Source organism: Prunus avium, chromosome 5 (genome assembly GCF_965620075.1).
Source record: "Prunus avium chromosome 5, drPruAviu1.hap1.1, whole genome shotgun sequence".
In the NCBI taxonomy this organism is placed as follows: Eukaryota; Viridiplantae; Streptophyta; class Magnoliopsida; order Rosales; family Rosaceae; genus Prunus; species Prunus avium.
In genome coordinates this window covers 25,215,987-25,231,102 of record NC_142288.1, presented here as the reverse complement: position 1 = coordinate 25,231,102, position 15,116 = coordinate 25,215,987, and the positions used below count along the sequence as shown (strand labels likewise).

The 15,116-nt window shown below is 35.5% G+C and overlaps 1 protein-coding gene across 1 annotated transcript; it reads right to left on the bottom strand.

Annotated features, from left to right (window-relative positions):
• Positions 1-625: 625 nt before the first annotated feature.
• Positions 626-4,870, bottom strand: LOC110760392 (uncharacterized). Its single transcript, XM_021962646.2, has 2 exons — positions 4,686-4,870; positions 626-3,782 (listed from the first exon to the last, which is right to left on the bottom strand). The coding sequence occupies exon 2, from the start codon at positions 3,615-3,617 to the stop codon at positions 1,134-1,136; it is 2,484 nt and encodes an 827-aa protein (XP_021818338.1). The 5' UTR covers positions 3,618-3,782; positions 4,686-4,870; the 3' UTR covers positions 626-1,133.
• Between the last annotated feature and the right edge of the window lie 10,246 nt (positions 4,871-15,116).

Sequence of the window (15,116 nt, the reverse complement as noted above, 5' to 3'; positions counted from 1 at the left end):
TTAGAATTATAGGCTTTAAGCCTATACCCATATGTCGTTGACTTGACTGATACCTATTGTCCCCTAGTTTATAGAATATATTAAACAATGCTGCTTATTATGATATAACAAAAATGAGAATGTCCCTCCATCTATAATATAATAAGAATGAGAACATTGCTACTGCTTCATGCCAGCCGGGTATAGAAAATGGGTGTCACAGCAGCAATGTACTTTTTTCTCTATCTCACTCATTTGACTGGTCGAGTGAAGAGAAAGAAAATATTTTGCTCTTTCTCACCCCTCATTTGACTGGCTAATGATCGAGATAGAGAGAGGTTACAATGCACCCGTGCTAGGAAAATTTTTCTCCTTTGGAACCTCTGAAATTCAGTTTTTACCGTTGTTTACCCATGGACAGTACAGGTAAAATACACAAGATGAAAAAACACAATTAAGGATTTCAAAATCCCTCTATAGTGAATGTGAAATGCGTTACTTTTGATACATGGCAGATTGTATATGTAAACTAAAACATTGACTGAAGATCAAGAGTATGATAAAAAATAATGGACTTAACATGGCAATGACAACGAAGAGTAAGCATGAAAAGGAAATAACAAGTATCAGCCACGAAGTAGACAGATTATCAAAGTTGAAACTGTCATTCAATTTTCATTTTCTTTTTGATATAACAGATACTGAACCCTGTAAAGCATTATGAGGTATAACAAAAAAAGTCAAGCAGCTCCTAGGTCTGCAAATTTGACCAGCTGCAAAAGATTAGCCCTTCCTGGGGTATTAAAACTTTGAAAACAAAAACCTCCTAAACTGTGGTTCAAGTCACAAATACAGCTGAAACTAGTCTCAAGGGCATTGCATGCCTTTGAACAAAACTGTGGATCCATCGACATAAACAAAAGTGAACAAAAACTGCTGTACCTCAGTCTTGTGACTCATGATAACTGCCCTGCCTAATTGGCAAAGAAGATGCAGGAAAAGAGGATGGACTTTCAATTCAACGGGTGGAAGAGATTGCAAGCCTTCTTCTTCTCAAATGATCTTTGCTACTTCCAGTGCCACAGATTAAATGACATAAAACAAAAAACAAAAGTTGATTCCTTCTATTTACGACAAGTCCACTAAAGCTGCAATCACTTAGCAGCCTCCATTTTTCCTTTCTTGAAACATCTCCGACTATATACTAGCAACTTTGCTCCTCGGGATACCTCTTCCCTCTTCATCATGTCTGCCACATCTTTTTTCTCAGGATCATCTACCAAACCTGTTTCTATAGTTATTTTTCCATTCTCCACCAGAGCCTCTTCCTTGGTGCTTTTCAACCATCCCAGTGGATCTTCTCCATTACATGTTTCACCTATCTCCTCCATTTCATCCTTACATGCTTCTGATTTCACCTGAAGCAGCTCCAAAGGAGTAGCTGCAGGATCAAGCTCCAAGCAGTCCTTGGGAGCATTAGGACCTTCATGACCAGTGAGCAAGACAGAAGGGACCTGGTGAGAGAAGCGAAACATTTCTTCTCTTGGAATTGTCCTGGTTTTACTTTGATGCAAATGTTGGCGGAACACTGTTTTAAAACCAGCTACTTTATCCAGCGGGACAATGCTCACACCTTGCTCCTCATTGTAATCTTCAAGCACTTGCACCATGTCATATTTGTGTATCACTTCATCTGGGGTATGTTCATTCCAATCAGGAGACCAGTTCCTATATAAAGCCCAGACATCTCCCTTTGCTGGATATATGCGAACTGCTCCTCTTGTGCCTTTTTTCCACCTAACCTTGTGTGAGAAAGAAGGAAGATGCCTATAGACTTCATGCTTCCCTATTCGGAGTTCCCCGCTAGTCTTAGGAAAACCACAAGCAATCCAATTTAGTGGAGCAAGTTCGCTATTGCTTTTGGAATTAAGCCAACTAATCCGAAGTCTGAATGGTTTCAAAGATATCACACTGTGAACCATAGCATAATAACGAGGCATGCCATCGTCTTCATCGTACACAGCCCAAACCTGATTGCTACCAAATGACTTCTCCGTGCGATCCTTGTCAAAATCGTGAAAATCAGGATCCGGAACAGTCATTGACACTGTATTATGTTCCTCCACATCAGAGTCAACACCAGAATTGGCAGGGGAAGGCCTTTTGCCATGCGTTACATTCTTGGCATCCACAAATACCCTATATCCTGTCACGTCAGTTTCTACACCATGCAGAGCAGCTTCTTCCTTTTCCTTCTCCTTCACCTCGTTATTATCTGCAGTTTTTGGTATAAATGAAGTCTTTGGTGTAGCAGCCTCATTCCATACATTAAGCTTCTTGTGAATTTCTTTCTTAGCCACTTCCATCAACATACTTCTCATTTGTTGCTGTGATAGCTCCCTTGTGCAATTAATTCTATGCTTTCCGGCTACATCAGACCTTTCCATAAGAGCAATACCCTTGTTAGGTCCAAATACACTTTTAATAGCAACTCCTCCAGTTTCCACTCCTACTTGAGTTGCCATCTCTTGCCTGTTCAGATGCCTTTTCTTTTTAGTCCTGTCTTTGTTGGGCACAGAACTGGAAACAACACTGGGAAACCCAGTAGCTAAGGCAGCATCTGCTTTCTTAGAAGAAAGATTTTTCCTATTATGGGCCTCCTTGTGTGGAAATGCCTCTTCATGCCCTCTCTTCAATTGCCCAAATGCTGGCTGAACGTCACCTGCAGCTTGACCAGCACTGGAAGCTGGTAACTGCACACTTTCAACATTTGACTTGAAGAATATACCCGCCTGAAAAGTTTTCTTTGAAGTGTCAACACCAGATATTCCTTCTAATTTCACATTTGTGGTTGCAGTCTGTGTCCTTCCCGGAGCATATGAATTCTTGGTCTTGTTGCGCAGACTAGAATTCTGTTGCTGAATGTAGGATGTCCATGAAGTGGATGAACCATTTTCATTTATAGGTGGGGGTGGTGTCTCATACGCTAAAAAGCGCTGATGGCAGTTGTGACAATAAAGGTTGTGATTGAGAAAAGCTCTAAGATACTCAAAATGCATCTTGCAACTATTACACACGGTCCAAAATGTGGGTTTCTGTGGATAAGGAGTTCGAAAAGGCTTGGTATGAGTAGCACTCCTCATCCTTGCATTTAAATGATTATAGTTGGAGAAATTATGGAAACCATTCTGATTAGTTGCCATGGATGAATTCCCATCTGGAGCTCTTTCGTGCATATAATTGAAGTTCAGCTTCTGGTCATAAAGAATTCTCTGGGCTTTATTCGACAACAAACTCCAGGCTTCTTTTACAATTTTGAAAGCACCGTCTGCGCCAACAGATTTGTTTTTATCTGGGTGAAGAATGAGAGCCAGTTTCCTGTATTGTTTTCGGATTGTGTCCTCATCAGCCAAAGGTTCCACACCGAGGACCTTGTACCAATCAATCACCCCATTTGCTCTCTTCTCAGCAGAGATGTAGACATCAAGAGTGGCTAAAAATTGAGAAATACCATCAAGCTCCGGATACAAGTTTTGGGCCTTTAAAGCAAACCTTTTAGCCCCAGGGAAATCAATCTGTCCAGCCTTCAACTCTGCAACCTCTTTCGCCTTAAGGGCCTCATCTTTATTACATTCCATTTTCACAATCTTGGCAACTCTCTGTACTGTCCACGTTATTTCCTTTGTTACTTCTTTTTAATGATAGGCTGCCACTTTATGGACAAGAGTCAATCCAGGTATTACTTTTTATCTAACACCCGATATTTTCGCGCATCATTAAGAAGATACCTTTGATTGTGGAAGCTGCAACCAGAAAACAGAAAAACCACAATAAGGAAACCAATTTATTTCAGATATTAAATAAAGATGGTGAGGATTAGTTGAGCAATATGGCCATGATTAATCAAAGACACAACTACAAACATAGAAAAAAAGAGCTAATGAATACTTCCTCTGAAACATCAGTTACAGAATCTTTCACACCTTCGAATCTAGAATACTAATTCAATGATCAACCGAAATACGCGGGAAATCAAGAATCCTTGAAATTTAACAAGTTAAAGCACTCAACTTCCAAAATTAGCACTGGATGGATAGACAAAAGTACATTGAGGGTAACATGATTGCCATGCCAGCCACATTTCACATTCATACACTAATCACACAGAACATGATACAATCAACAATAGCTAGTTTTGAAAAAAGAAGAAAAAAAAAACAATGCCAGTTTTGTTCCTGAAAAATGCTGGCAAAACTAATAACAGATCGCAGGGAGTAAGGATATTGTTGAATTCCAACTTCTCCTTCCTCACGGTTTCTCAGAAACCAGAGGACAATTCTCTTAGAAGTAGAATCTCAGTTATCATACACTTCAAATAAATAAACAATCCAAAACAGAAAAACCAATTCCCCAAATTTGGAGAATTAGAACAAAAACATATATACAGTTCTTAAATTGACTAAAATCTGATAGAATAGACGGACCCACAATCTAATAGAGACATGCAAACAATCAGAATTAGCTACCAATAATAGTTCAAATTACACATTCAACCTGCCCAATTTCAGTAGCTTTGGTTAAAACCCTAGAAAGTCGATAGCATTTCTGAAAATCTAACGGAAGCAACGACAAGGAAAATAATATTCCATACAGGGCACAGTGAAAACCATAAAGAAACAGATATATAAAAGAGGTATGAAATTTACCCATTTCAAATATTTGTATCGCAGAGACGCCATTGATGAATTCCCAACAAAATTCTTATGTTTGCCCCGATTGCCCTGATCAAAACTTAAACAATCTCAATTTCCGGGGTTTTTTTTCCTTTTTTTCTTTTCTTTTTTGGTGAATTTCTTTCAATTCCAGAGGAGAGTTTGCATGACAATATAATATTTATATATCCACATACACACATATATATATATATATATATAAATATTTTTGCTAATCATGACACCTAACCATTTTTGGGCCTATGGTTAAAACCCTAACCATGGTTAATTTTATTCTGCTTTACAGGGTTGCTACATTTCCATCCATAATTACTTTTGCCTAAACATGGAAATTTTGATTAGATAATTACAAGGATACCAACATTTAATTTTTGGTTTGCCATATTTTTACCTCAATTTATTTTATTTTGTTAGGTATTTTATTTCACAATGTTCCGTTTGGTCACATTTTCTAATCGTTTCAAAAATTGCGTGGTGCATCTATTTTGAAATAAGCGCTTAAAGTACATTAGTTGATAGCTAAGACAGGTATATTCAATTAAAATTTTAATAATTTTTAAAAGAGTAAATGCTTGTAAAAGTTAATGAAATTACACACAATGGTACTAATACTAAATGAAAGACAAATGAGTCTCATCTAGTGACACAACACTTTAGCATCTCACCTAAGTATGTAAATACGATGAAAAGTTACTAATGAGTGATATTTCTTTTTATTATTGAAAGATGTCTAAATTCGAATCATTTCTCTCCATTGCTTAAAAAAGAAATAATAATTGGCTAGCTTTTTCCATTCCTATTTAACTTTTATTGTTGAAGTCATAGTTAGAATTCTTTTTGAAAATATGGATGGATATTACATTCCTTGTAATTTTATTTTATTTATCGTTACAACGAGAAGGACGTGAAGTCTAATCTCACTGACTCGATTGAGAATTCACATATTATGTGCGAGGAGGATTGTTTTAGTACATCGGGGCTCTCAATATGCCACCTGTAGTTTTTGGTGTGTGTGAAAGAGAGAAACTGTCTTTTATTTTGTAATTCTCAGTTACAAATACAAACTTTAGTTTTTTAAATTGACTGGGATTTAGGTGACAAGTGAATAATATGGACAATGTATTACTGATGCTGAATAACATGATATTATTATCTGATGTCGATCACAGAATTCCATTTCACATTCTAGTGCACTTCCTCTGTTCTTATGATGAAGGCTTAGTTACCATTATGTTTCTTCCTCCGTTTTGATAAGAATTCTGAATTATACACAAAGTGCTTTTGCATTCTTGTCTTGGAAATGTCTTGGCTGCTCTTTCAGAATTTCAGCTTTTTCAAGCTCAAGCTGTTCATGTTGATGTAATAACAGCTCTTTCTTTGGTTGGACAAAAATGAAACTCTTAACAGAAGTTAAGGGTAAACATCAAAGCAGTCAAAAAGGATTTGTAGACAATGTAAGACGTTGGATTAATCTAATTACCTACTTAAGTGGTCTTCTAATCATCATAGGGTTGTCTTGGGCTCAATATTGATCAAGGACTCAATTACTACTCGGCCCGTAGCCTTTGTATGAGTGTTTAAGTTAAATACATGGGCCACAGGGATTCCTAATTAATATGGACTAGGGTTTTTACTTCCTAATGCAATAAGGACTGCTTGAGAGTTTTTCTTGATGGGAGAGACTCCCAGGCAGATGCATATAAAACACAAGTGCCCCTGCTCAACCGATCAAGCCAACCCACACAAAAGAATTCACCCCATCTAGAATGAGTGTATGAGGGATCGGATTGAGGAGAAGAGCTCTTGTGTATATTCTTGATATTTCGACAGTTTCTGTGACATACCAAAGATATGTGTTCTACTTATGTGCAGTCATTATAGTTTACATGTGGTATCAGAGCCTAGGCTGCATGTCTTAGAACCAAAAGTTTTTCTCCCATCTTTTCTGCCAAAGCCATTGGAACTCTAGAAACTCTAGTCTTAGATTATGAGGACCCGTCTCCACTGCCTCCCTCTAAAACCCCAGCTTCTGATTCTCATTCCTCTCCCAAAATCACTAGACAGAATCGATAATGGTAATTCAAACGACGGCAGCAAGACGCTTGCTCTCAGACCCAATATCCAAAAGCCGCAAGCCTAGGAAGAGGAAGTCGCGTTCGGCAGACGTTGAGCAGAAACCATTGATTCAGTTATCGGTTTCATGGGAGTTATTGAGTTTGATCCAGAAATTCAAGTTCTGAATAATAGGCAACACATCATGAAGCTTAACACTGCATTCATACCCTTTAAAAGGTAAAGTCACCTATATTGTTTATTTTGGTTCAGCTCTAAAGATTATTAGATCCTAAACTTTTTGGCCAAATATCCCTAGAAATTAGGAAACGAAACATAAGGGGACAAATTAGCATAAAGGCTGCTTGCACCTTGTTTTGGGAGAGTCAATCAATCATGGATATAGTTGGCATGCATAATTTCATATATGGCATATCAGATCTTATTAAAAGAATTGACACATTGGATGCATGCTCATTTTCTTATGAATTAATACAAGTAATTTTATTCCGGCACTAAGCTAAATGCATTAGATCTCATTCAAGTTGACATGTTTTCAAGAAGGTTGATGTCGAAAAACATGGAATCGGAATCAAGAGTACTTGTGCTTGGCTTGCAATCTAGCTAGAGAGAGATAGAATAATTACATTTTTTTTTTTCCAAAGGCCTTTTAGTAACGCTGCTTATGTTGGGTAGTTTTAATCAAGCTGTTTTTTAGGTTTTCAAGTAAGCATGATAGTACATATATGCATAAAGTTTTAAAGCACCAAACCAGAAAGCTAAAACCTAAAACTGAAAGCTACATAAGCATGTATTGTTTTCTAATATTTTGTTACACTAACATACTTTGTTAAGCATGTTTCGATATAAAGCTTTTCTCGTTCATGCTTGAAGGGTTGAGATCAAAGTTTCAAGAGTTCTTGTTTCAATTTAAAGAGCGAAAGCAACCTAGTTGATTAAAGAACCTTTGATTCTAATAAGATTGGTTATTAAATGTGATAAAAGTATAAAGTTTTAACTTTATCATATTTGGAAGTTTTATGATCATAGTCTACAGATATTCTAGCAATGGTTGAGTGAGCCAAAGCAACTCAATCATTAATAGTTTTCTGGATTTAAGGAATTGATCATAATTGGCATTGTAGGTGAATGAGTGTTAAAAACTCTCTGTCCAAAGATGTGAGTGGTTTAACATGAGTACACTTATAATGGAACAGCATGGGAGATGAACTGCATGAATTAGCAAGGAATTTCTTCAGTCCAAAGACGTGGGAGTTTCTTTGTTCAGGAAATTCGTGTATGTTCATGTCCTAGTGTTGAAAACATGTTTAATTCTCTACCCAAAGGTGTGAATTAATTATGTTTGATTGAGGATATGGGGACAGATTGATTGTATGATATATTTTGGAAGATTTCAGTTATGTCACAATGAACCTTAACTCCATTGGCATACAAATTTTGTTCTTGTTATACGGATTGTAACATGTTTAAGTTGTTGATGATAATTTGATATTGGTGATCTTGAATAGTCATGAAAGTTAATGGTATGACAAAGAAATAGATTTTTGGTTGATCACATAAAGGAGATATGAGTATGAAAAATTGATTGCATTAATTTCTCATATCAAATATTCTCTCAAGTTACACCACAGTTTCTGATCACTATTAGTTCACATCAAGGTTTATGCATATTCATAGAATGTATGCAATTTTGGTATTTGTGACTTGATTGATCGAAAATTTGTGTTTTCTTATTTGGTTATGTATGGACATGTTTGATACTTGGCTATTTTTCATATGCAATCAAGTGACTGCTTTATATCATACAGCTGGATTGATTCATACGTGTAAAAGGATTGATACATATTTAATTGGATTGAATCACGTAAAGTTGGATTGATCTGTAAGGTTGTGTTCGTCATATAGAATGAAATAAAATAAAGTTGGCTTGTTTTAAATGGTATGGTGTACTGCTGCAAGTGTTTTTGAGGCATGATTGGTGTTATTTTTTATGCTTTCAGTATTGGATAAAGACAAACTTGCCTTGTGAATATATATTTACAAGTATTAATTGTGGTTATATCACTTGCATTTAAGGAATATCACTATTTTATTGCCATTATAGTTTTCAATTCTCAGTTTATCGACGTCTAATTATATGTCATGTTATATAGTATTCATGCTTGATATTAAGAAATATGATCTTTTCACCCAAGAAAGGATAATTTTGAATGATAACCTAAAGAAAAACTTGGGTTTTGCATGGCGAATTATTTGGATAAACTTTTTGTTTTAATATGAGGAAAATGTCATGCTATATGAAGTTTAGATCTTGCATTAGAAATAAGGATATTCTGCTGTTGTATTGCTATTTCTTAATGAATGAGGTGCATGGATAAAATTGCACTTTTGATTAAGGATCACTAACTTACTTGTTTTGAATCAAAGTGGCACATTGCCATATATAAAATACTCAAGATACGATCTCTGGATTGCTCAAAGGTGTTTTTCAAACTTAATAAAGTGATATTTTATATATTTTGGTTTTGTGATATGGTTTTAATTGTTTCGTTTGCACCTACATGGAACTTACTGTTTTATGATGTTTAGAATGCACATAAGGATAATTAAATTTTGAGGAGCATATTGATAGCTTTCATAATTCTATAGTTAACTAATTTTTCAGTTTTGAACTATGCTGCTATGATGTCTATTTACATAATGTTGTAGTACGAATTAATTTGTGATAAAATTAGGCGATAAGGATCATTTTCTAAGCTTTCTTTAGACGCTGATTTCATGAAAATATATTGAGAATTGAATTTTTTTGGTGAATTTATAAAGTTGAAACAGATGCACAGGAATTTTCCTGACAGTTTCTGCATTATGAATAAAGATTGTTGAATGACTCACTTAAAGATCTTCAAATGAACTGAATTTTTGATATGTTGAGCATATACGTGTCTTCGTGAATTCTGCAAAGTTTCGTGATTATTGGATGTATAGATTATTTGTGAGAATTTTATTAGTGATCTGTGTTCAGGAAAAGTATGTGCTGACAGATTTTCTGAGTAACCTTGTAGGTCAATTTCAGTCTTTTTAATTAGCTTTAAAACGACTCATTAATTTTTCTGTTTGAAGATTAATGACTCTAGTTTGTTTGCATTAAATTTGATGCTAATCCGACTTATAAATTAATTATGGTAAATTCTCAAGTAATCACATATCATTGCTGGAAATTTCTTGAAAGTTTTTGTGCATTTAGGCTTATACTGTGAAGTACATTAGGAGCACGCCTTGAAAGTTCTTTTACACCTTTTTGTCACAGTGTTTCTAATCATAAGGTTATTGGTGCACTATATATTTTGAAGTAGTAAAGCAGTGAGTGTTTGCCCAAGTGGGAGAAGTGATGTAAAGTTTTGGGCTTCACACTCAATACCTTATTATCTTGTATTTTCATAAAGCTCATATAGATTTTGGAGCATACTTGGAATTCTTTTCTGGGTTTTGACGCATTGAAGTTTTCTGAGTACTAATAAGCATACTTGGAACTGTTTGGATGACTGACTGTTTCGTATTGCTTAAAGAAAATTGAATCGGTGTTTAAGATACAAGTGGAATAAAGTTGAATGCTTCCATTACAGTTTTTGGTTTTTCTCATCTACGTGCAACTTAAATATAAAGTGTTGTTTGAGAAAGTATTGAATAAATTAAATTTGAGTTCTAACTCTAAGGATTGGATTGCGATAAAGTTTTATAATGTATTAATTCATTTTATATGGTATTAATTCATTTTATATGGTATTGATCCATTTTTGTAACATGCAAAATATATGTTTTGATGAGTGGGAGCGTTTAATGATCTTCTTTGAGGATGTATTCAGTAATTTGGATATTTCTTATTAATCGCTTAACAATCTAGTTTTGCATTAAGGATTTTAAGGCTAATAAGAACAAAGTTTGGTTTACGTATGTTATATGTTCTTATTATTTCATGCAGTTTTGTTCAAATCTTCAGTAGTTAATCAATGACTTTTGCCTTTTCAATTGAATTTTTTGATTGCTAATAAGCATTTGGATTTTGGTTCATGCTTGTAAGGGAGAAGGTAAAAGAAAGAAATTTTTCCAGTGGTTCATTGATTCATTGAATAAGGTTGTTTCATACTTGTTACAATTATGGTTATGCCGTTAAGTTTTGATATGTAGAATTAGTGGGAGCTGAGTTTTATTCCACTCAATTTCATTAGATTTCTTGGAGACAGTTCAATTATTTCGTCTATTGCTGTTTGGTTCGGTTCTTTTATTGGATTACGTGACTTCAGTTTTATGTTTACCTTTCTTTGACAAATGAATCCAGTAACATGTCGTCATGCAGTATAGCTAGCTACAGTCACTGCATAAGACATGAATTCATGCCAGTGTCATTAAGGAGAGATCTTAGTAATCTCTTAAGGAAGGGCTTATGAATGAAAGTGACCTTTGTAAACACAAATTAAGTTTTGTCCTGATCATTCTGTGTCCTAGTCTTGATGGAAGCCTTATGTGATTTTGCAAGCTTATATGTGTGGTTGTAAGAATCTTGGATGTTATAAATTCAATGTGTTCCGACAGTTCCATGTAAGTTTACATTTTTGACAGTGGCTTGATTTAGGAATAGAGTGATGTTGAGTTCTACATGGCCATACAGTGATCAACTTTGAAGCCTTGATGATTATTTGACCAAGTGGGAGAATGTAAGACGTTGGATTAATCTAATTACCTACTTAAGTGGTCTTCTAATCATCATAGGGTTGTCTTGGGCTCAATATTGATCAAGGACTCAATTACTACTCGGCCCGTAGCCTTTGTATGAGTGTTTAAGTTAAATACATGGGCCACAGGGATTCCTAATTAATATGGACTAGGGTTTTTATTTCCTAATGCAATAAGGACTGCTTGAGAGTTTTTCTTGATGGGAGAGACTCCCAGGCAGATGCATATAAAACACAAGTGCCCCTGCTCAACCGATCAAGCCAACCCACACAAAAGAATTCACCCCATCTAGAATGAGTGTATGAGGGATCGGATTGAGGAGAAGAGCTCTTGTGTATATTCTTGATATTTCGACAGTTTCTGTGACATACCAAAGATATGTGTTCTACTTATGTGCAGTCATTATAGTTTACAGACAATAGATTCATTCAATTTCTGCAGCTGTATTGTTTACATAGCATGAATAAAAAAACCTATGCACTGGCATAAAGTAATCCGTCATCTTTGGCATTGCTCTTCTGTTTTTAATACGAAAAAGAAATTTGGGAAAACTACAGGGCTATGCCAAGAAAAGAATTTCATTTCATGTTCAGAGAAGAATGCCTACAGAGGGATTGGGTTTATAATACACTGGCATAATAATTTAGATGGCTGGTTTGCAACTTTTGTGATAATAGGTGCAGCAGAAATGTTTGCCTCAGACTCTCCAGCCATATATCATAGAGATGAAAAACCTTTCAGACTCATTCTGCTGACAGGAGATATGCACTTGCCCTTTGCTTTCACAGCTCAACCACGCGATCCATAGAGTTGCGTATAAACCCTCCTAGTCCGGTAAACAACAATTAAACTCAATGCAGCTGCAACAATGCAAAGTCCTGAGCCCCGTTTGGTTCATGGGAAAGGAGGCTTGGGAATGGGAATTCAATTGCTTTCCCATGTTTGGTAAGTCCAGGCATGGGAAATGGTTGCCTGGCACATGGGAAAGTAGGGGGGAAAGTGAATCCCTCCTCTTAACTTGGGTTTTGTTTTCCCTCTTCATGGGAAAGTTTGGGAAAATGAGCCAACATTCAATGCACAATTTTCATGACTATTTTGTCCCTATGAACAATTTATAATTACAACGTATCATTAAATGCATTCTTTTTTTATTTGATTTAATATGGGTATAACTGGAAAATTATACAAACTTTGTTTTCCATTCCTACTCAAAACAAACATGGGAAAAGGAAACAAAGTGAAATCTCCCGGTTACTTTCCCAACATTATCAAACGTGGGAAATGAATATTTCATTCCCATTCCTTGGGAAATGACATGGGAAGTGATTTCCCCTCAAATCCATTCCGTGAACCAAACGAGGCCTGAGAGTATTCCACAAGTAATGGAATAGCATGTTGCATACAGTGCCGACACAACTGAGTGAGTCATCATCTCTGAGGAAGCATTGAAGCCGAGTCATGATGTCTAAGTGCAGCTTGTTCCTTCACGTAGTGGTCATATACCCCACATCGAAAATCCACTCCTACAGAGGTCTTTATAAACAAAGCACTATGATGGTTTGCTAGAAGCGGCTTGAGTCCTGCAGACCCCTAAAAAACGCTGTTTTTTGCTGTAAAATTGGGTTACATCTTCCAATGTAACAACACATACATGTTTTCCTTACATTTTCTTAATGTCATGCAAACTAAACTTCAGTTTTGAACATAGGAGACAGTAAGTGATGGGGGGGACTCATTTAAAATGTTTAATATTAGATGGAAAGTAGTGTTACAGTAGCAATATAGTATGGAGAGTGGTGTTCAAGTAAATATAACGAGCAACTATATTAAAATGTTTAATATTAGATGGGCTGGTTTTTGTTTTAATTATTAACTTCAGGGTCCAGGGTTCAAGTCACAGATAGGGCACACTTGGGTATTTTTTTTAATATTTTTTATTTTTAAGTGTTTTCACCTGTTAATCTTACTTTGATGCTTTTGTCATTAAATTAGCTTGGCTATAGGCTCGGCTTTGGATTTGGCGCTAATTAATAATAATTATATTAATCAAAGACTTGGGCCTTGGGGCTCTTGGGCTTTGGAGAACTTTAATTAAGGCACCCAAATGAAAATAAGTAATATATATATATTGTTGAAATATAGGAGATATTAAGGCTAATAAGATATTACTTAATTACATATATTAAATTAAAGAGGTTAGCCAAAAAAATAAAGAGTAAAGAAACTAATTTTATATTTCAAAAATTAAAAATTTAAATAAAATAAACATAACACCTTTCCCGACGGAATTTCGTCGGCATAGACCTATGCCGGCAAAACGTTGTCGGATAAGGTTTTTTGCGACAAATAAACCTGTGCTGACGAAATTTCGTCGGGAGAGGTCTGTTGACCTGCGCCGACGAAATTTTGTCGGGAAAGATCCTTTTAAAAAAAATAAATCTAAACTTAGGATATTTGGGTTAATTAATTTTTTTTTAAATTTTATTGTTAGTAATTAAATAATATATTTGCTTTATCTAACTAGTTAAGTTAGTAATTATATTTTAATTATTATTTATTTAGTGAATAATTAGTATTAAATTTTTTAATTAACTTCATGAATTATATTACTTAATAAATAGTAATTCAATTTTTCTTGTTTCTTTTTTCTTTTTTTCCTTTAATATTCACTAAGTAAAGCCTAACTACTAATCAAAGTGATTCAAAAAGAGAGATACATATTAAAGGGTATAGCCGCCCGGCTATAAGCTTTTAATATATACACCAACAATAAAAATATAAATATGGATTTCTCTGTAGGCTTAGCTTTTGATGTGCCTTTTGTGAACACCCCACTAGCAATCACTTCTGAGAAGATAAGAGAACCAGCAGGATTTGCCATTGTAAGAAAATTATATAGGCCCCAAAAATTTTCAAGCCAAATAGCTCTGAAGCTGCAGCTGGCAAAATTGCCCAGTGAGCACCATACCCTAGCCCTATCAACACAATTGTCACATATACTTGCCCTGCCTGCCTGGCAACCCCACAGCATAGTAAAAGAGCCCAATTGCCATGATGACCTGAACTACAGCCATAGCCACTGTTCTAGGATAGGCGAAGTCTCTGGTAACATAACAGACACATTGAACATTAGGATTGGTTGTTAGAGTTGGTATAGGAAAATACTCTTTCACATAGTCCCACATTGAAAGGGAGTAGTTTCGTTTCATAGTTTATAAACACCAACACTTTAAAACCCCTCAATAAGGTGGTCTAGAGGAGGCAAAGTTGGGTCAACTCTGCATGACTCTATCACCAATCCATATTAGTATTTTCTTTTTATATGATTATTTATATAGAATATATTTTTGTGTTGTTTTATTATGTTATTTGGTTATATTCTGATTGTTACCCAAACCCTGAACCAAACTCCCTTCTGCCTCGGCATCCCCATCCCCAAACCCTAAATTCCTTGTGCCTCAAGTTACCATTTTAATAGCAAGCAAAGCCTCTAAATTGATATCATACCCAAACCCTAAACCAATCTCCCTTCTGCCGCAGCATCCCCATCCCCATACCTAAATTCCCTTGTGCTTCAATTTAGCACTTTGATAGCAACGG

Bases quoted from the DNA above. Each gene is read 5' to 3' on its own strand.
- LOC110760392 (XM_021962646.2), bottom strand. From the start codon at position 3,617: ATGGAATGTAATAAAGATGAGGCCCTTAAGGCGAAAGAGGTTGCAGAG.